Source organism: Polyodon spathula, chromosome 28 (assembly GCF_017654505.1).
Source record: "Polyodon spathula isolate WHYD16114869_AA chromosome 28, ASM1765450v1, whole genome shotgun sequence".
Taxonomy (NCBI): domain Eukaryota; kingdom Metazoa; phylum Chordata; class Actinopteri; order Acipenseriformes; family Polyodontidae; genus Polyodon; species Polyodon spathula.
The window spans coordinates 5,021,282-5,043,878 of record NC_054561.1 but is presented as its reverse complement, the minus strand read 5'-3'; the positions used below and the strand labels follow the sequence as shown (position 1 = coordinate 5,043,878).

The window sequence follows — 22,597 nt, the reverse complement described above, 5'->3', positions numbered from 1 at the left end:
TGAAAGTTGCAGCACTAACCCTGCTGTACTTTGATATTGTGTTAAAGGTAGCTGTTTGTGGAGTTCATACACATTTTTGTAGTGGCTAGCTGGCAGGGTGGACAAAAAGCCCAGCACTTAAAGAGAGGGGGCAGGGCAAAGCCCTGCATGTAAATAAATGTTTTGTGGTTGTTTAGCGCGGGTGGATATATTGTTAGGATTTCAAATGTATGGTTTTGGTTATTTAAACATGTGGCTGGTGCCGTTTATTGAATTATTGTTTAAGTGTTTGTAATTATTTTGTTAAATGCACCAGTATATAAAGTTGTATGTTTCCGTGTTCAAGGTGTAGTCTTTAGGAGTAGAGAGCGAGAGAGAATGAGTTTGAAACTATAGGGTCAGTGAAAGCGATTGCCCAGCCTGACAGGTATTGTTTTATTTTTGGTGTGCGAGATTTGTTTTTGTGTACACCTTTTCTTTTGCTCTGTGAGCAGTGTTTTTGTGTTTAAATATTTTATTTGTACTTGGTTATTAATAAAAACGGTGCTGCAGTGCGTGTTGCACCCAAGTACCTGCCTGTAGTGTACCTCCCTATGCTACTGATTCATGTATTATTTCTACAATACAGTTCCAGTGTTGTTCAAACTATAAACAACTTCTCAGTGTAACTTCCATTTCTGTCTGTCCCTTTTGATACAGTATCTGAACTGAAGAATAGCTGCGCTGGCACTTTATAACACAGACATCTTATTCAGCATTCATTTTATAACCAAATAAATTTTTAGTTAGGGAGTTATTTAATTTAGCATTCTGTTTCAACAGCATGACTAGGTAACCCATTCCATCCCCTCACCAAGCTGTCTCTCTACTTCATTTGTAACTGCCCTGTGGTCTGGTTTCTGTACTGTGCTTGAAGTATCGGTTTGGGTTAACTATGCCAACTCCTTTTTAGATTTTAAAAACTTCAGTCATGTCCTCCCATATTCTTCTTTGTTCCTGGCTAAATAGATTCAGTTCATTCAGCCATTCATTGTAGCTCTAAGCATTGGGATTAGCCTGGTTGCTCCTCTTTGGAGTCTGTCCAGGGCTACATGTCCCTGTGGTATGCAGAGGGACAAGAACTAAATCTCTTTAATTGAAGTTTATTGAATCCTAAATGATATAGATAACCTGCACTACAAACTTAGCACAGAGAGTAGGGCATGCTGAGAAGCTGAGTGGAAGAATTTTAACTGCATGGAATAGCATACCAGCAGAGTAGCATCTAAAACACCAGCTATGTGAAAAAAAAACTCTATTGAATTAGATCTCTTTAGTGGGGGCAACTGGTGTGACTTGATGGGACGATATTACGTAAAATAAGTATTCTTCCAGATAAAGTAAGCAGTCAGTGGAATCTGTTTGTTCATTGGCTGTCTTGGAACTAATCCTTTTAGTAAAGGAGTTCCTAATTTGATATTTCATTGCTCAGATCATCTGTAATTGCTTGTGGACAGAGCAGTTTGTCAGAAAGCCTGCAGCGACCTGCTAGAGTCGGGGAAACGATTAAGCTTTCCCGCAAATCACAAACACCGTTGTCCAATCAGAGAGCTGCGTTTTCAGTGTGTTTGTTGGTTTTGGCTCATTGCCCAGAACCCATTGCGTGGGAGTGAGAGAGAGAGAGAGAGAGAGAGAGAGAGAGAGAGAGAGAGAGAGAGAGAGAGAGAGAGTGAAGAGAGGGAAGAGAGGATTATCCTGCAGCGAAGATTTTTTTGTTTTTCGTTTTTTAAAACTTGTTAAAAACCAGCGTGGGGATCTCTTTTAAGTGTTTCTTGGTATGTGTGTTTTGTTTAATTCAAATTCGTTCTCGACAATGTGTTCGGTTCTGTTCCTGTTGGTGTTTTTTTGTTGTTGTCAAGCAGTGCAGCAGGAAGTACAAGCAAGAAAAAATAATAGTGCGCCATCGCGAAGGCTGAACAAAATTCTCCTTTTGTGAGGTATTGGCTGGGGGAGCAGGTATAAATAGAGAAATACGAAGGTCAGTCACAGACCCTGGTGTACACTGTGCGGGGGTGTGGTCAGAGAAATACGAAGGTCAGTCACAGACCCTGGTGTACACTGTGCAGGGGTGTGGTCAGAGAAATACGAAGGTCAGTCACAGACCCTGGTGTACACTGTGCGGGGGTGTGGTCAGAGAAATACGAAGGTCAGTCACAGACCCTGGTGTACACTGTGCGGGGGTGTGGTCAGAGAAATACGAAGGTCAGTCACAGACCCTGGTGTACACTGTGCGGGGGTGTGGTCAGAGAAATACGAAGGTCAGTCACAGACCCTGGTGTACACTGTGCGGGGGTGTGGTCAGAGAAATACGAAGGTCAGTCACAGACCCTGGTGTACACTGTGCGGGGGTGTGGTCAGAGAAATACGAAGGTCAGTCACAGACCCTGGTGTACACTGTGCAGGGGTGTGGTCAGAGAAATACGATTCTGAGCTTCTGTCGCTGCATTGATGGTTGTCTTTGTAGAACCTTCCAAAACGGGGTTGAAAAGTTGTAAAGGATGCAGTTTGGACTGTGTTTACTTCAGGAAGATACTTGGGTTAGTTTACCTGCCCAGCTTGCACAGCCTAGTTGTCAATCTGTCTATCCTTCCACTGTGTTTACTTCAGGAAGATACTTGGGTTAGTTTACCTGCCCAGCTTGCACAGCCTAGTTGTCAATCTGTCTGTCCAACAATCAAACTATTTTCTGTCAGTCTGTCCGTCCATCAGGTCAGCCTTGCAGTTAGTACTCAACACACCTTTCTGTCTGTTAGCTATCTGTCTTCCTGCATGTCTGCTTGCAAGTGTACATGTACCTGTACTTTACATATCGCAGAAATAAACATATATGCAGTTGGATAACTAAACAAATGCTGAATTGAGATGTTGTCCTTTATCCGGCATGATTAACTCATTTTCACTTTGAATAAGATTTAGACCAGAATGTGTGAGCTGAGAAATGAATAGCTCCATGTGTATCTAGCAAAGGTCATATACAAACATATTCTTACCTACTCAAGCTGTTTCTTCCTAGCTTTGTTACGTTAAGAATTACAGGTTTGAAAAGCAGAGAACGATGGCATTGTGGCATGATGTACTATATGTTTATTTACATTTAGAGAAGAGAGAAATGTAAAGTAACACCTTGTTTTAGAAGTCCCTTTCTATTCAAAACAGTCAAAAACTGATTTAAAAATAAATGTGTTAATGAATATTTAGTTCAGCAAGTATATAAATATATTACTTAACTATTAACAGACATTTGTAAACATGTTAATATGGTAGTTGAAAAATGACCAATAAAATAAAGCATAACCACATTTATTTTCTCGAATGAAATTAGCCTGTAAGGTGGAAAGTAGCAGGCCCCGCTGAACTTCAACTTCTGTTTCCTGCACCTTCAGTGTTGTTGCTTGAAGGTATTTTGAACTGGTTAGCCAGAATTTCTAACCACTGTGAGCTTGAATTGTAGATGTGTTTGGGTATGTCAGCGTTTTCCTTCACCAAATGCTGTTTTTCTGAGCAACGCATGTAGAATGTGGTATAGGGTTCTGAACGAAATAAGCTGATGTCCGACCCACAGAGGTCAGAGGTCAGAGGTTCGACCCTCCAGTGGTTGAAAACCAGCTTGTATCTTAGTTTTATGATATATAGGGCTAGATTCAGACAAAAGAAAATGCCAACAACAGTTGGGAGTAGCTTTGAGAATCCAACCAACAATTACATTTCAGGAGTGTACTGTAGCTTATCTTTAATGTGATGCCATTTCCATCTGTTAACACATCTTATACAAATAATTTTCAGAGGAACGTATCAGTATCAGGGTATGCTATACATTACAATAATACAGAATATTAGGTGTTTTACAGGGGAGTTGTATTAAGTGGGGTGTGCTGTATTTTTCACTCTCTAGTACCAGCCGCTGTTAATGTAACAGCGCTGTTGATTCAGTTAAGCTATTTCTAAAGTAAACTAAGTGAAAAAGCATACTTTGGTTTTTTTCTTGCAAAACTGACAAACTAAAAATCTGACAGACACAATGAAAAACAGCTTTTGCTCCAGAACAGACACTGCCTCCCTCGTCGATTCTGCGTTCCTAGCAGCATCTCTCGATTTGCGGCAAAATAATTGTGAAAGCGTATAATACAAAACAAACGTTATCTAAAATCATATCAGTGTTTATAAAGACCCTGCACACTCGTTTTTACTAGGCTATAATGTGAAGCCTTGCGTTCTTCATTTTAGTGCATACATTTTGGTGTGTTATTTTTAATTTGTGACCTACTATTTTGTCCGATTGATTATGTGTTTTTGTTCTTTTTTTTTTAAATGTTATACATTTTGTTTGCTTGTTTCTTATTCCTGTGATCTGTGTTGATGTCTATACGGTCTTTATAGTTGTTATTGTAAAAGAGCTCTGGGATACTGTCTAACATAAAGATTATGATGACTGATTTATTTATTATTATTATTATTATTATTATTATTATTATTATTATTATTATTAATAATAATAATAATAATAATAATAATAATAATAATAATAATAATAATAATTTACGTAAATAATTACACCAATGATCGAAAGGAAAGATGTTCATTGTAGTGAATAATAACCGACGGCCTTGTTAGGTTGCCTTTGTTTCTGGACGATATATCTTTGTTTTTCCGGTTTTAAATAATCTATTATAAGCCGATTTCAACTAACCCTAAAAATGTTTTAAACGTTATACCAGACATTTACAGCCTGATTTTCAGAAAGGACAAAGTGAAAAACAGCCATGACTCATTTATCGTGGAGAACAGTGTCTTGTTCAGAAAATTTGAACAGTGGCTTAAAAGTGGAGGCTGGTTAATTTTATTAAATACATAATTAACATATGACTATCATTTTGGCCAAATTTTGTGTCCTAGACGCAAAATAAATCCATTGGATGGAAAAATTGCACACCATTATTATCAGTATTATCTACGCTTGAGCAAACGCTTTTATCCAAAGGAACAGAGACTAGGGACTAGAATCTTTTTCTGGACTTTTTATGGAAGAGGTGGCATTTATTTATTTGGTTATATCCTTCCGTATTTTAAATTTAGCAGTGGCTCCAGATATTTTACTGAAAAGAACAGTTTTATGTGCTAACAGCGTATTTTTCCTTTTCTTTTTTTCTCGTTGTTGCGATGACATGTGCGCTGTCTCATTGTTTTCCAGTTAAAGGGAAGTCCAGCCTATAGAAGAGTAACTAGTTGGCTTGTTAAGGAACTGGAAAATCAATTGCCATTTTAATTGAATCAGTCATAAGCAGAAAGTCGAAAAAAGGCTTTGCGAGTAGGAGAAATTAACCTCCCTGTGTTGAAAATAAAGATGTATAATTAGGTGGCAAAAAAAACCTCACAGTGAAATTTTCTCTATTAAAATAGATTGGGACCTCTATTTTCTCTATTAAACTGCCCCTTCTGAAACTCAAGCCCTTAGTGTATGTAGTACAGTCGCCGTCGCTTTATCGTGACGCCCCGGGAGAAGTAAATATATCCTGTATAAACAACTGTCCCAATTAAACGAGAGGCAGTTGAGACTGCCAGTTACACTTTCTTGTTTATAAATGAAAAGAAAAATAATTAAATGACATCACATTATGATTAAATGTTAAATACAGAATTTAAAATACGAGTCAGTTGTATTTTTCTTTATTCCTGAACAAAATGAATTGCTGTTTTTTATTTCTACATGAAATGAGAAAGAATGAAATCCCATCTTATCACAAGACGAGGCATCTGTGATGTTGCTACGCCAACTGTCTCTGTCACAGCCACCTGAGAAACCACAGGAGGCTCCGGCTCCTTCAAGAGTTCAACGTGGTTTAAGCAATTTACACAAGTCACAGCATAATCATGTATCTCAATTAAATGAAGTGACGTCTCAATTAAACAACACAGATAGCATTGGGAAGACCCGTCTCCTGGAGTTCTGTCCCATTTAAGCAGAAATCCCGATTATCAGTATCCTGATTAGACAGCTCTCACTATAACTTTTTTTTTTTTTTTTTTTTTTTTCATTTTAAATGTTTAAGCAATTTTCTTTGGGACCAGTTCGGAGACGTGAATCGTCAGAATGTTTTCCAAATGGTTTCATGTGGGTATAGTCGGTGTTAACATTTTTGAAAATTCAGTATTGGACCAAGTACAGCCTTAAATAATATTTAAAAAATCCAGCCTTTATTTTCAAATTAGTATGCATACTTTTCAAAATACTGGTAGTAAAATTACAATGGTACTACATGATGGTCAACTACATTTCCCACTACATGATGCTCTTATAGTAAATAATAATTCAATAATAATAATAATAATAATAATAATAATAATAATAAAAACATACTTGTTTCATAGACACAACCTTCTTATTCCACATATACTGAAAGCAGTTAAGAATTTGAAAGGTACATCTTTTGGCCCAGTGGTCACAATTTTTCCTTGGCGTTACAGTCAACATATTTTAACATCTGCTTCAGGACTAAGTGCTGCTTCGATTGTTAACCTATATTCTAATACATTATTATTATTATTATTATTATTATTATTATTATTATTATTATTATTATTATTATTATTATCTGTCATTTTGTGGCTGTGGTTTTAAAAACTTCTAGCTGGTTGACACCTGAAGTTTTTAGAATTAGGGGACAGCCTTTTAGAAGTTCAGCAATAGCCAACATAGCGGTGTAGCGCAGAAACAGCATTGGACAATGATAGAAAACAAGAAGGCTATGAAGCAGGTAGGAAATGGATATTTAGAGGACATATAGTATCCCTTTAATCTAGAGGAGTGTCTGAGACAGGCACATCCCTTAATCTAGAGGAGTGTGATGAGACCAGCACAGCTGCGCAGACTCCACAGTCCTGGCCGGTCTTCCCCTACCTTCCTATTTTTACCCACAGGGACAGCTGTTAATACTGACATTAACAAGGCAAACATTTTCATACCACAGTAAACAAATCCAGTAGGTTAGTGAATATCTCTTTGATCTCGAGGCCCATAATCTTTAGATTGCAGTCTGTGCCTCTGTTCTCTAGTTCAGGTGCCCTGGCTACAGGGAGGCTCGGAGAAAGGTAGAGGCAAACTAAGACACGTACTTGTTTAAACACTTTTTAAAAGTTTCAGCTAGCTCTGGAAATCAGATCTATTCTACGGAGTCATTTGATAATATGTTTGATGATACTAGCAATCCCAGTCCTTCCTTTGACATTTTTTATTATTATTTCGAATTGGGTTTTTAAACATTCAGAATTTAAAACAGAGCAAGCAGATTGTAAAATGGATGCATGAATGCAGTTTGTTTAAGTCTGGTTTGGTACAGTTATATACAAATTTGCAATTTTCAGTATGGTATTTTTGCATGATTGCTACATTGTATTGCTGCATGTTGCAATTATACAAAAGTGTTGCAAAGAAGAAAAATCCTACAATGTAATGTAACAAAACTGGCCAATTTCCTTGATAGAGAACTAGCAGAAACACTAGTTTCCTATTTATATTTGATGAAATATTTTAGTTATGGGAGAATACATCTGAAGAACGTTTTGTTAAATGGATTAGAATAATGTATCAGAATGTATTATAAAGTGTGTGTGTGTGTGTGTGTGTGTGTGTGTGTGTGTGTGTGTGTGTAGATATGGTTTGAACGTTGACACTGCATAGCATTTAAACATTCATAAAAATTTACCAAAATGCACGTCCCTACATGCTACTTCACATTCTCATGACAATGGAGTTTCTAAACTGCATGTAAAACAAGCCATTGAATAGTTGTGTAGTGTAAGTGGACCTATATAGATTTTTAAAATATCAGGATCAATCAATTCCTTTATTTACCACATAAGAAATCAGTGGAGATCAAGTTCTCATTAGAGTGCTGACCTGGCTAAGAAAGACCAAATGATAGCAAAGGCAACATATAATTAGCAACTATCAGAAACAAATGACCATTATTGATGTAACAACTTAATACAATACCTGCAATGAATTACAATGACCAAAAGTAAAATGAACAGTGCAATACAGATTAGCAATTACAGGTACCAGTGTGTAGCCCATCCAGTTTATGACCAGAAACGTTAACAGAAACTAAAAACAAACTGGTCAATATCAAATCCCACCCTAATCCATTCCAGCTCTCTGGTGCTGCCAATATTATAACACATGAGATCCAAGCCAGCAGTTTGAAGAAGATAAAGCAAGCACATTGTGGAAATAAGCTGCAAGAGGAAGGGTCATGGCTATAATAGTATGTTACTCACAAAATAATTATTACACATATAATTGTGTTATTGTAGTACAAGTTGTATGTTTATGTTGCCCAGTGCCATTTCTGAAAAACAAAGCTTTTAATCCTGCAGCAGCTATGTGGTTTATGTATCGTGAGCAGAACATTCTTCTCAGAATTAAACATATCTGATGAACTTTGATAGTCTGAGGGTGGTTATTGTCTTTTGTTTGCAGCACAATATAAGTCATTGTATGAGTTCCAAACAGGTGTTGACTCACACAGGGAGACAGTCACTGATAAGATAATAGTTATAAACTTCTTCAACAGACCACAGCCGCCTACAGCACAAGTACCTTTAATCCATGTTAGTAATATAATGTACAGTAAACCCTATTTATACCGCCAGGTAAGGGCCATAGGCGAGGGTGGCGTTCTAGTGAGGGTCGAAAAATAAAAAAAAAAAACACACACAATAAATAAATAAACGTTTTCTTTTTTTAGTTATACAATTACAGTGTCTCCAGGCCATTTTAATAAAACATTTTTTTAAACTACAGTACTAGTTCTTAACACAACAGTAGGTCTACTAGTGACGTTTTATCGTCTTTTCCCATCTGTATGAAACATACATGGTTACTTTTGAGAAACAGTTTATACTTAAAAAAAAATAAAAAAAATAATAATAATAATAATAATAATAATAATAATAATAATAATAATAATAATAAATAAACATAATTTAGTGTCAAATCACCTAAAGAACAGTTCCATGAAAACAAAGCGTACAATGTTTTTTTTTTTTTTCTTTTTTTACTGTACTGGTCATTTAAACTTTAGCGTTTGTGGCACAGCTGTAAGCTTGGTGAATACTATCCCCCATTGAACAATTCCATCTGTTTATTTCACAAAGCAATTGAAGCTCAACAGCATTCTTTTTTAAGCAGTTAAACAAAAAAGAAAACAAAAAAAAAACTTGACTATGTACAGGCAAACACTTTTTTTTAAACGAGAAGTAAAAAGAAAATATTCTGCTGTTTACAAAACTGATGCTTTGCGATGTCTTGCTTTCTTATTTTCAGATGCATACATGCAGGTTTTTTTCTTTTGCTCTGGTGTTGAATGTAGGGTCGACTCGCACACTTTGTACTTTCTGTTTTGCGTTGGGAGTGGGAGTGTTGATGACATTGGTATGACCGTTCAGTTAACAATGAATTAGGAAAGCAAAGGTTAGCTGCTATACTTTGTTGTTTTAATTGGCTGTGATTGTTCTGCTGGCACTACAGTGAGGGAAACTGCAACGCTTATATTTACGTTCGCTTGGCTTGGGAAGGTGGCGGATGCGGGGTGGCGATATAACGGGTACAAATAACCCTTTTTTTTATATTGCTGCCGTTTGTTCAGAGGGTATTGCTGGCGGTATGCGAGGGGGGCAGTATAACGCAGGACAACTATAACTGATATACACGGTATACGACTGTATTTCTGTCGAGGGGTTCTCGTTCTGCGTTAACACTTGAGAGTGAAATATATAAAGCTGACAATGTGAGAACAAGAACAATGGAATAAAAGTGTGTGTTTACTGTATAGGTGGATAAGAGGAACTAACCCAAGCACTCTAATCGGTGCTTAACCACAGAATCCAAACAAGAGGACACTTTAAATGCCAGCATCTTGTGACTTCACTGTGTACCCCCTTGGTTTTGTTAGTCATTAAATTCTCTGTGATGCTGCTGTTCTGATTGGATTTATACTGCAGCGCAAACACATGCTCACACACGGTTCACCAGCGCAGGAGAAGCAGCAGCTTAGCTGGGAAGTGGTGACTCTCCATTCTACTCAGGAGACTGCACAATGAAGGTGTTTAGTCCGAGGTAGGTTATTTAGATAAAGTTAGTTGGCAAAATAAACTGAATGTGAACAATGTGTTGTGTGTCACAAATGTAGGATGAAATACTAAATGGGGGTGACTGAACCAGAACAGGTCCGGCAATTTAAAAGGCAAACCTTGCTTGGTTATAGTGATGGTGAAGTTTCACTTTTGGATCCTGTAGTAAAAATAAAGAACACTCCAGCTTTGGAGAGAGTGGAACGAACAGCAACCAGACAAATCCTAGGGCTAAGGAATGCGTTCCAGACACAGGTTAAGGATCTAGATCTGTTTAGCCTAGACTAAAGAAGGGTATGAGACTTGAACGAATGACTTGAAAGGATTGTATAATCCTAAAAGGGGTCAACAAAGTTAACCCTAACAATTACTTTAAGCACAGCTCAAAACACCAGGACCAGAGGACACAGTTAGAAATGAAGGGGAGACATAGAGTAGGACAGAGGGTAAGAGACAGTTCTTTACACAGAGAGTTGTGACTATGGAATGGTTTACCAAGCCAAGTGCTGAATCAGTGAGATCCTTTAGAAGTTGACTTCTTTAGTAAACTCTTAATGTAGAGTATTTTTAGTTTCTAGTTCAAGTTACTGCAGGATATCTGAATAAAATTAAACTTGTTTTTGGTTAGTTCTTTAGAGTTGTGCCAGGTTTTCCAAGACTTAAAACTCACACTGTACCTGCACGCAGTTCTGGAGTTTGAACAATCAGCTCCTTGGTAAATCTGCTCTGAACTGATCGCACATATCACAGAACGAATCAGTCACAGATAAATGTATGGACTTGAAGATTACTGAAAAATACTTTGTCAAATTGTTTGTCATTGAATTGAATTTGTTTCTTGATTCAGTACCTGTTAATTGAGCACTGTTGAGTGTTTTAAACTGTAACTGGATGAAGAAGTCACTCTTAAGTCTGTAGGTACAATTATAAGGAATTAACCATTTATTGCACATCAAACTCCCCTCTCCTGATCATTTCAGAAATACACTTCAGTGAGAGTAGTTCTGAAAACTGGGACTCGAGCCCTGCCAGGGTCTTAATGGAAAAGTGCGGTTTTCATAACTATGTGAAACAGCTGTGAAGTTTATAAACGAAACTCCTGTTCTGTTTGCTAGTAGTTTTCTCTAGTATGGACAGATTTTCTTTCAGACTGTGATAAATCTTTTTCTAGATGATCCTGCCCATCACAAGCCATACATATTGACAGTTTTGGGGGTTTTTAATATGCTGACTTAGTGTTGACGGACTTAATCACTTTTTTTAATTTCTGAAATGTTTAAGTGTTGCAACATTTGTCATCAATGGGGAAAACTCAGGCAAAGTATATGTTTAATTATTTTAGTTTATAGTACACAGTTGTTTATATATTTATATATTTATATGCAGCCTAATTAATGGACACTGCATTTATGAATGCATGGAAAAGATTAAAGTGATAAATATTCAATATAAAAGACAATTGCAGTAGCTTTCTCATGCTGCTGTATAATTCATATATTGATGTTAACAGCTACAGTATATTTACATCTTGCCAATGGTTTTGAGTGTTGTATATTTTGCACAGGAGACTTGCATATTTTGAAAAAAATGTTTTAAAACATAAATCTTTTTGTTTCCACAATTTTACTTTAAAAAACAGGCTGCCTCCTAGTGGTAGACTTGTGTTAGATGCATGTTCTAATCTATATTGGGATGACAGATTTAGTTACATTTAGGATTATCTATAAACCAACATATTTCCTGTTAAATCCATTTGAAGAAAAATCAATTCTGGATAAAAAATTTTAAAAAAGTTACAGATATATATTAAATTATGGGATATTCCTGATAAATGAGTGTTAGTGTTAGGGTTAATTATTGAGGCGTATCCTGGAAAATGGTTTATTTGGGATAATACCAGGTGTCATCACAACTGGATAAGTGGCTTTCCAGATACATTCTAAACATACAATTCTAAATTTGTAACACCTGCTTGAAGCTGTTTTGCTGTGGAACTCGTATTCAGTCTATTACACACACGTGAAAGCAGTAAGCATTAGCAATGTTCTGTAGGGCATGTTGTTCTACTTGATATTCTTACTGAAATGTAAACCTTCTGATTGGATGTTTTTTATTTCCCAAAGAGATATTAAGTGAGTTGAAATGTGTTACTGTTGAGTGATATTAAGCAGAATGTGATGCTATCCAAAGTGATGTTATCAGGAACTTGTCCCCATTTTGACTGTACTCTTAGACAAACTCTGTATGTAGTGTGCTGAGGATGCATGCAGCAGATCTGATTCAAGTATTGTATTGTGTTGCCAGGTTTGTTCTTGATCCCCAATGGCGGTGCTGAGACACTGCCCCATGCAGTCGACCATGCCCTTCATGTGGCCCCAGAAGAATGTGGGGGTCCCAGGCCCCGGTGTTGAAGGGGAGGAGGAGGTGGTGGAGAAGAAGGGGGTCTGTCACATCACCCAGCTGAACAAGGTGCTGACAGAGGGCACTGCCAAGCAAGTGGACAAGACTGAGGAGAAGTACTGTGTGTCCGTCATCGCCCAGGCAGAGTGTGAGTGACCAAGAGATGGGAGGGGGGCGTTCAGGGGTCAGCTAGATTATAGTATATCTATATTTTTTAAATTCCATACACTATAATTGGAGCCCTTTTTTTCCTGGTGCTGTGCTGCACCATGCCCACCTCCTAATTAGGAGCCAGTAGCTGGTAAACACACACACACATGCTGCTCGCTCCTGCAAATAAAGACAGCGGGCAGGCTGCTACACACAGAGCGCCAGGTTCCCCATTAAAACCAGTCCTATTATTATTTCTACAATCACAACACTCTTATTTATAATAAGTAATCACAGAAGCTCCCTCCTTATGTGCAGGTCTCCAGCCCTGCTACACTGACTAAGAGAAATCCACACAGCTATAGTGAAGCACAGTAAACATTTTTGAACACTGAACTAGAAATGCAGTAGAAAACAACAAGACTAAAGGCCTTAAATTCGTTAAATCTAACATTCTGGACCTAATGTCTGTGAAACCAGCCACTACTGTGTAAGTAGGTTCTGTCTCACCCCTCATTAAACTCATTGCCTCTCTTTCTCCAGGTGAGGGAAAACAGGAGTTCAGCCCTACCTGTTCTGAAGGTCGCTTCATTAGATTCTTAAGGTACAGATGTCCTCTCTATCCTTATTTATAGATGACTATTTTAGTACATGCTTGTCTGTCTGTCTGTTTTATCCATCTTTATACATTGTGGAAATGTTTTAGACTTAACAACAGGAGTATTTGTTATGCAAATACAATATACGATTAGTAACCAGAGGCAGGTTTAACATACCCAGGGTTCACAGAACCAGAGGCAGGTTTCACTAACATACCCAGTGTTCACAGTACCTGAGGCAGGTTTCACTAACAATGCCTAGGTTTCACAGTACCAGAGGCAGGTTTCACTAACATACCCAGGGTTTATAGTAACAGAGGCAGGTTTCACTAACATACCCAGGGTTCATAGTACCAGAGGCAGGTTTCACTAACATACCCAGGGGGTTCAACCACTACCCGTCTGATCTCACCGGGAGTTCCAAAGCCCTGTGTGACGGTGCTGTGTTCTCTCTTCTAGGCCTCAGTCAGATGACAACAATGTGGCGCACATTTCTGCCAGGGGCGCTTCAGCCTGTCGGGGGGAGGGGCCTGGCCGGCGCCACACCCGCAGGAGACACAGAAAGCGCAGGAAGTGGGAGCGGAGGAGAGGAGAGAGGGAAAGGGAGTGCTCCAGCCTCCCAGAGCAAGAGAGCTGCCCCCCAGCTCCCATCCAGGCACAGGTAACAAGCACTCCGTCAGCTGATCAGTCGATATGTGCAGGAAATCCAGAAAAATCGAACAAGAAATTCTCTTTACATTGTTTAAAGTAGATCAGTTTCCTGCACGAGATCTGGCAGATCATCTGTTTATTCCCTACTCAGTCAGTCAGTCTATCTATCTATCTATCTATCTATCTATCTATCTATCTATCTATCTATCTATCTATCTATCTATCTATATACAAAAGGGAAGTCAAGTTTAAAATGTACATAAAGTTCAGGATGTTTCAGGCACCATGTCCTTCTTCAACTGGATGAAGTGCAATAGGTGGTGATTATATACAAATATGAATATTTTTAGTGGTACAAATATTAAAATAAAATTAATAAATGCATTATTGTATATGTGACTAGTCACACATTTATCGTGTGATTTATTTTTACGTGCAATTGTTACACGTAAAAATTTAGCAGGATTTGTATGAAGTTGACTGGAAATTATCATTTTTTTAAGTTGTAATATAGTCTGTATATCAGTACTGAAACTATATTAATTATTTCTGTTAATATATGTGTTACACAGATTGCATGACAGTCAAATTAGCTTATTGTTATCGTGGATTTAAAACAAACATGCATGCAAAAGAAATACAATCACGTTTCATCGGCAGTGCTTCTCACCCCTGCTGAATTATTTATTAAACTGCAAGCGGTGAGTACAGCTACATCTTTACCATAGAAACATGCATTGCAAGCATAGTGCTGTATATTGAAGCAGTGAGGCATGGTAGAGCATATTAAAAACATGGTAAATGCACAGTACAGCTATTGGAAAACTGCAAGATCATTCTGCAAATTTCCAGTGGTAACTTACTTTAGTATGATAGGAAAACATTTTAAGCAAAAAGTGTTTGCCAAGGAGTGATTTCAGACACACACAAATATAAATTATAACCAAAAAAAAGGGTTTTTTTAAATTATATATATTTCTTTTTTTTTTTGCTAGTCACACATTTAATTAAATATTAAATATTTCATTGTTAAAGAATGAAAAAAAAAACCATTGAATGGTGCGATCGCTTTCCCCTGAAGATAAAAATAAATTAAACATTAAACAATTTACTTTATACCTCGATAGATAAGATGAAATGTAAACTTACTTAAAACTAACTAGTGGCGTTTCGGTCCTGTGAACTTCATTGAACTCTCCATCTATAGATTTCTTTAAGTGCCTTTCTCCTTGCTTGTTGTTGTAAAAATGCTTGGAAAGACTTTAAATAGAGGCCCAAACAGCAGTTCACAAGTTCATGTCCTTCAGTTTGCCTCCCTGTCTGTCCCCCCCTCAGTGTGTGCCCTATCCCTCACTCTGCCCCTCTCTCTGTCTCTCTCTCTCAGCAGGAGGATGATAGCGAGTACAGCTGCTTCTGCAGCAGCAGGAGCAACAACAGCAACAACAACTGTGCCCCCCAGAGTTCAGGAGTGCAGGAGACAGAGGTGCCAGGGCTGCCCACCATCGAGCCAGGGGTGCCAGTCAGGGACACAGATGAATCAGACAAGGACATAGATGAATCATACAGGGACAAAGAGTTCCCTTTACTGGATCCCTGGCTGCTCCTGTCGGGGGTGCCCTTCACCAACCCTCTCCTCTACAGCCTCAAGCTCTCCAGTGAGGGGGATTGCTTCCCACTCTCTGCCTCCCCCAAGGAGAGCCTCCAGGGCCAGGACCTGGCTATACAGGCCCTGCGAGGCAGTGTGAGTCAGGGGGAGGCCAAGCACTTGGGCCCCTTCTTCCAGAAGGTGAAGAGCGAGGCCTGCAGTGAGGAGGAGGAGTGGGAGAGTGGAGGCTGCAACGAGGGTGTGCTGCTCAATGAGGTGGGCCAGCACTGTGTACTTACTTCGTCCAGTGGTATTGCATAGTGGTGAAAGCATAGCAAAGTGTAGTAGGGTATAAGCATAGTGAAATCAAGGTAAAGCCCAAACAGGCATTGTAAAGTATATGAGGGCACTCATAATACAAGGTATCAGCAAGGGAAAAGTAACATGAACTGCTATGCAAATTTACCATAGAAAACATTTAGAAAGGAACCTTATGTGTGGACTGTATAATTGTGTGCCACAGATAGGAAACTTTTAGGAGGTTTTTTTTAAGCATATCTTTTAAAGTAAGTCTGTTTTGATAGATTCTTTACAATTACTGTTCTAGACTTTTGTTGGTTACTTTAGCAACAGTTGTGAACAGTTTAATGCTAATTTAATCCATCCAAATTAACTGTAGTAACAGCCAATGACTTGGCCTCAGCCTGGCTGACAAGTACTGTATGGAAGGATGTGTTTGGAAGTGAATGGAAGGTGAACTCGTGCGCTTTCTGCTCCCCTCAGAACCTGAAGCCAGTGAACTATGAGTACAAGAAGGGCCAGGAGTACACAGTCTACAGCCACATACAGAACGGTGCCTTCGGCGAGGTGTACTGTGTGATGGACAACAGCACGGGATTCCAGTGCGCAGCTAAGAGGGTAATACACTGCATCAGCACTCAGTCAGGGTAATACACTGCATCAGCACTCAGTCAGGGTAATACACTGCATCAGCACTCAGTCAGGGTAATACACTGCATCAGCACTCAGACAGGGTAATACACTGCATCAGCACTCAGTCAGGGTAATACACTGCATCAGCACTCAGTCAGGGTAATACACTGCATCAGCACTCAGACAGGGTAATACACTGCATCAGCACTCAGACAGGGTAATACACTGCATCAGCACTCAGTCAGGGTAATACACTGCATCAGCACTCAGTCAGAGTAATACACTGCATCAGCACTCAGTCAGGGTAATACACTGCATCAGCACTCAGTCAGGGTAATACACTACATCAACACTCAGACAGGGTAATACACTGCATCAGCACTCAGTCAGGGTAATACACTGCATCAGCACTCAGACAGGGTAATACACTGCATCAGCACTCAGTCATAGTTTAATGAAAATGGGTGTTATTTAAGACTTAGATGACATTAGATAAGCAAATGATGTGCTAGTATCATGGTAAAGAATGTTCAATTGATTTAAAATGTAGTTAGGGCTTCAGCTATTCGTGTTTACTAATTTCATTTCATGTTTATTTTCGAGTAGATACTGCAAAATCTTTTTTTTTCCGGGGCTTTCGCTTTTTATATACTGTATGAAATTATTATTTTGGGTTACTTTCCAAATTTCTTGGCCCTTTTTTCTGTCACAATGTGTATAGTAACTGGACACACCTCCTTTCCTTTGCCGTCTTCCACAATGAAATCCCTATGGTCACGGGCATATTCTTCTGGGGTTTTTGTGTGTCTAGACTTTTTTTTACATTTCGCCACAATTAAATTCCACAAGTGTGTAAATCCTCCTATCGAAATGTGATATCACTTTAAATCCTGCGAGCAAGAACAGCCCTCTGTTTTTAATTGCAATCTTGTTTTAAATCTCGCAAGTGTGTACAATCCTCCCTGTCTGCAGAGTCTCCAATAGAAGTTTAGGAATTTGCTGCCACTCACTCAGTAGTTGGGGTGGGTTTAAAGTATTCAGAACGAATCAGTGTGTGAGACAAGTCAGGAAGGAGGGACATCGTCCAACTGCACTGGGCAAGTTTTATTTTTTTCACGGAGAAAGGGATCAGTCAGCGGGAACTGAGTAACCATTTCCGTTGTTTTTCCAGTGTTTATTGGCTATACACCGTTTTATCGGGTTTATCTGTTAATTAATTATTTGGTATAAGATTAATGTAAAACTTTAAGAGTGACATACAGATGGAGAGGCATCTTCATATATCCCCCCCATTATTATACTCCCAATAACTTCCAACATGTAAAGACATTGAACAATTCTAAACTGTTGTCATTGTGTGTGTGTGTGTGTGTGTGTGTTTAGATCCCTCTGGACAGGTTTCGCAGTGAGGAGGTGGGCTCGTGGAGTGCTCTGAGCTCCTCTCGGATTGTCCAGCTCTACGGGGCAGTCAGGGAGGACGCCTTCATCACGCTCTTCATGGAGCTCAAGAAAGGTGAGCCCTGGAACCAGACCCAGGCCCTTTGGGATGAACTACCTGGGGTGTAACAGTGTACACTTTAATTAAAGGTTTCAAATTTTACCTAAGCGTTTAACTGTTGGCACTAATTTGCATGATAAATATAGGTGTTAGACTCTGTGTTAACATAGTGAGTCGCCTCGAGTTGTTTTGAGCTCCGCACAGCGTCCCCGGCCATGCCCCCAAGCCAATCTGGACCCCCGGTTCATCTCAGTGCCAGGCTAGCCTAAGTGCTCAATTGGTTGCCTAGCAACACGTCTCCTGTTAAGTGTTCCAGCTGCACACATTTGCACAACAACCAGTGACAGGACTGTCTGTCACACTTTTTAAATCCAGGTTTGCTGTTCATGAAACTTTTTTTTAAGAGGGTAGATTCAGTTATTCATATCTTTTAAAGCACTATTTAATCTAAGAAAATGTATATAAACACAAACATTCCTAAAAAAAGGTTTTTAAACAGTTTTGTGAATAGACTCCTTATCTTACAATAATAACAGTTTTAGTAAAATAATATAGTTGAACAACACAAAACACATGAAATCCATGCCAGCTGATTTCCAGAAGTCAGCCGAGCTGGAGCAGTATAGCTGTTTGCAATGTGGTGTCGAGTAAGTGGGGAGGCTCCTTTGACCCCCTCCTCTCCGTCTCGGTCCCTCCCATAGGCGGCTCTCTGGCTCAGCTGATCAGAGAGAATGGCCGGCTGCCCCAGGACAGAGCTCTCTTCTACCAGGAACAGGTCCTTGAAGCCCTGGAGTACCTGCACTCCCGCAGGGTGCTGCACAGAGACGTCAAGGGTGAGTTTGTTCAGTCCTTTCGCAGGGGGAGATCAGCATGAGTAGTCAAACCCTGATGTTGTACAAGTTTGCCATGGTTTTGATATGCTTCATCTGACATACCTCTCTGGGTTTTACTATTCCACTTTGCTGGGCTTTTACTGATGAATACCTGATTTATTCTTGCATTTTTTTCAATGTGTTACATGATACATTCTGTGGTTCCCTTACAGTATATGCATCTATGTTTATATCAGTCATGTTCCTAGACAAACATTCTGTATTAGCCATCAGATGAAATTGACAGACTCCTGTCCCTCATATGTTTTTGGCACTCACTGTCCCCCCTCTCCCCATCTAGCTGACAATGTGCTACTGTCCCAGGATGGGGAGAAGGCGTTCCTCTGTGACTTCGGGCACTCTGAGAAACTGGGTCTCAACGGAAAGAGCCAGGTGCCCTCTACAGGTCAGTTACCATACTGCGTCCCTAATTTAAGACATTGGATAATTATTAGAAATCTTGGATGAGAATTCAACCAACCCATGTCAACCAAGAGTCATCGATCAGAAGGTAAAAAAACAACAACACATGTTTTTATGCTTAATAGTATCCATGGCTACAATAAGAGTTTTTCTGATTTTTAAGTTAATACGTTCTGTGTAGAGTGTCTATTATAACAGACATCATTTCGCAGAGTTTATGCTCACAGAACTCACCAAACCACAAAAGATTATACAATAAGAAAGACATGATGCATTAACTTATATAAGAAGCCGTCAATAGTCCACAGCCTGTAGAGATTTGTTAGCAAAGAACTACGAAACAATAAAATGTCGTGCTTATCCGAAGCCTCAGCACTAGGGTTTCAGTGTGTTGTGCTGTGTGTCTGTTTAGGGGCCGGGCTGCAGGGCACCGAGACGCACATGGCCCCCGAGGTGGTGCTTGGCGAGGGGTGCGGCTCCCAGGCTGACGTGTGGAGCAGCTGCTGCATGATGTTGCACATGCTGAATGGCTGCCATCCTTGGACCCGCTACTACACCCACCCACTCTGCCTCAAGGTGAGTCTCCCCATAGTGAAGGCAATGAGAGATGATGAAGCGTGGAAAGCACAGAGAGGTATGGCAACCCATATTTAAAAGCATGGCAACCCAAGGTAAATGATGGTAAATGCAGTAGAACCATGGGAAAAGTATAAAAATACAGTGAAAAAATATCGCAGTAAACTTTTATATGGGTCACAAGGGCTGTAATTTATTTACACTACCGTTTATTAATATGAGTAAACAGAAAGAAGAAAATGTAATCTTCATTTACACTTTCATAAAGACTGTTATTTTTAGTTATGTTTAGGCCTTGTAGAGAGGACAAAATTAACAGTTTGGCAGAAAAAAACACTAAAAACAAATAAAACCGTCTTGATCTCACAATGGATGAAACCCAAATAAATGTGGATGTTCAGTAAACACTGGGCTGCGCAGCCGTGGGAATCCCTCTTATGCAGCTCCTGAATGAGTAGCTCTCACAGCCTCTGATATTTTATCACAACTTGAGAGAGGTGAGCGGGCTTCACTGCCAGTGCAAGTGATTTAGTAATAAAGACCCCTGAAGACCCAGTCCTGGTGGTTTTAGCATGGACCATGTGCGCAAATCTTGTAGAGAGAGGAAAAGGGAAAAGCAACCGGAATTAGCATTACTATTTTGCATTAGCATATTGTAATTAGTAATAAACTTTTACATCTGTATATACTACATGGAGTCTGCAGTCTTATTTATAATTGTTGCGCAACTGCTGTAAGATAATACAACTTCTCATGCTGCCCTGTGAATAATAAACAGACACTTCATCATGTCTTGCGTTTTAGGCTAGTACTCTTGTGATTTCTGTCACTAAAACCCCTCAAATTATAGCCTTATTGTGTAGTTTGGTTTCCTTTATTCCTTATATTATTTGGAATCGTCTGACAAGCTCTTTCCCCACAGATTGCCAACGGACCCCCACCCATTAAGGAAATCCCAGCCACTTGTCACCCTTGCACTGCTGATGTAATCTTGATGGGTTTAGAGAAGGATCCAATCAAAAGGCCTATGGCTGCAGAGCTGAGGACAAAGGTCAAAGAAGCACTAAAACAAGGTCATTAATTCTCTTGAACAGTATGGTTCAGTTTGACAGTACTGGAGAGCTGGGAATGAAAGTGTTTAGTGTAATGCTTATTATTAAATCACAGGGTAATGGCAGTGCTGGAGAGCTGGGAATGGAGTCTGTAGACTAGTGCTCATTATTAAGGAGCTAGAGATCTAAGAAAAGAATATAGCTTGTTCTCAATGTAAATAATAGTATTATCCTCTAATGTAATACTCATCTCTCCTTGTGCCGGCAGTGGGTGGCCTAACAAGTCCCTTGAAAGGAACCTATCAGGAGCCAGCAAACTTTGAACCAATCACAGAGAAATCTGGGAGCAGTGAATCACAGGCCTCGCCCTCGGACGAGCTTGTTCCTGCCCCTCTGCAGGATGAAGCCCTGGCATTGGAGGAGAAGACAGAACTGGAGTGGGTGAGCCGTTGGAGGAAGGTGGCGGAAGAGGAGGAGTGTGTTTCTGAATCGCCCCGCCCCCTTTCTTCCCTCACCCCCACACCTCTACTATTGCAAAAACTGAGCCACCAAGAGCGCAGCGCAAGTGTCTCCGAGCAGGAGCTACAGCAACTCGAGAGAGGTGAGCGGGCTTCGCTGCCCCTGCAAATGAATTAAACATGAGAGAATGAGCAAAGTAGACTTTAAATCAGAGGTTCAAATAGTGCTCTTCGCTACGCAGCTGCACCATATGGACATATTTGTGTGTTTCAGCATGTGATCCAGTGTAAACAGAATGAATGACAAGGGTTTTGTGTTTTTGTGTTTGTTCAGACTTCTTCCTGAGCAGTCTGTCTCAGCCACACTCCCCTGAACTCCAGGAGCAGCTGTTGTCCTGCCTGAGCAGTGAGTGCTACTCCCACTGGGACCCTGGTGACAAGGTCAGTCTCTACACCACTCAACCAAGCACAGCAGCACGATGTGGACAGGGCACGCCACTGCCCTGCTGCTTTATTATCCCCTACCGAGGGTGCAGTGCCTACAAATCAGCACAGGATCCAGATTACCAGGGTCAATTGAGTTTGATATACATCCACCTTTAAGTAATTGTGCCATATGTCCAAAGTGTTTCTTTAATTAACTCCTGTTTTTTGAAAGGTGATAAAAGCGTGTTAATGCTCAAAGTGAAACACCTAATATGTCCTTGACATATATAACATAGTTGTTTGGTTCTAGTTTTGTCTAATTTGATTAGGTTTTTTCCTCTTTCAAAAATGGGAGTCAATTAGACTAAAGTAGGTGCTATCAAAATATAGCCCATTGCAAAGGAGCACATGTTATAACAGGATTTTTTTTATTATTGTGGGACACATATCTGGTACTGCACTAGGTGAAATAATGTATGTGTTTGCTTGTCTTGCCTTCTAGGAAGTTACTGCTTTGCTTCCTTAGTCATTTCACCCAGCATTGTCTTCTGGGTCAAAGCATGTTACTGGCTGAAAGCATGTCAGTCAGAAGGGAATAGTAGCCACTTAAAGGGTAGGGACAATTTCGCCACAGGTTTCCCAGGAAGTGCAAGACAGTTTTAAAGCATAGCTTACAAACAGATTTCTTTAACCCAATGTAGAACCAGATATCATGTATGTAATGAATGGATGTGCATGGAAAATGTATGGGACTATTGTAATAAACTGTATACCACACAGTCTGACCGGCTATCCTTAATGCTTCTTAAAAAGAAAAATGATAACTGA

The 22,597-nt window shown here is 39.5% G+C and overlaps 1 protein-coding gene across 3 annotated transcripts in view; it reads left to right on the top strand.

The window, feature by feature from the left end:
* The window catches only part of map3k14a (mitogen-activated protein kinase kinase kinase 14a), a 32,739-nt gene that overhangs the window by 7,833 nt on the left and 2,309 nt on the right, over positions 1-22,597 (top strand). The window contains exons 1-13 of one of the 3 annotated variants that reach the window (XM_041231599.1): positions 1,693-1,793; positions 12,451-12,694; positions 13,240-13,300; positions 13,755-13,956; positions 15,331-15,807; positions 16,315-16,449; positions 17,848-17,977; positions 18,664-18,795; positions 19,136-19,240; positions 19,670-19,833; positions 20,756-20,906; positions 21,154-21,486; positions 21,678-21,784. In XM_041231599.1, coding sequence (XP_041087533.1) covers positions 12,469-12,694; positions 13,240-13,300; positions 13,755-13,956; positions 15,331-15,807; positions 16,315-16,449; positions 17,848-17,977; positions 18,664-18,795; positions 19,136-19,240; positions 19,670-19,833; positions 20,756-20,906; positions 21,154-21,486; positions 21,678-21,784 — 2,223 coding nt within the window. In that variant the 5' untranslated portion in view covers positions 1,693-1,793; positions 12,451-12,468. Of the gene's footprint in view, positions 1-1,692; positions 1,794-9,853; positions 10,133-12,450; positions 12,695-13,239; positions 13,301-13,754; positions 13,957-15,330; positions 15,808-16,314; positions 16,450-17,847; positions 17,978-18,663; positions 18,796-19,135; positions 19,241-19,669; positions 19,834-20,755; positions 20,907-21,153; positions 21,487-21,677; positions 21,785-22,597 lie in introns of those variants that run through there. The other 2 variants (XM_041231600.1, XM_041231598.1) reach the window with 2 other exon arrangements.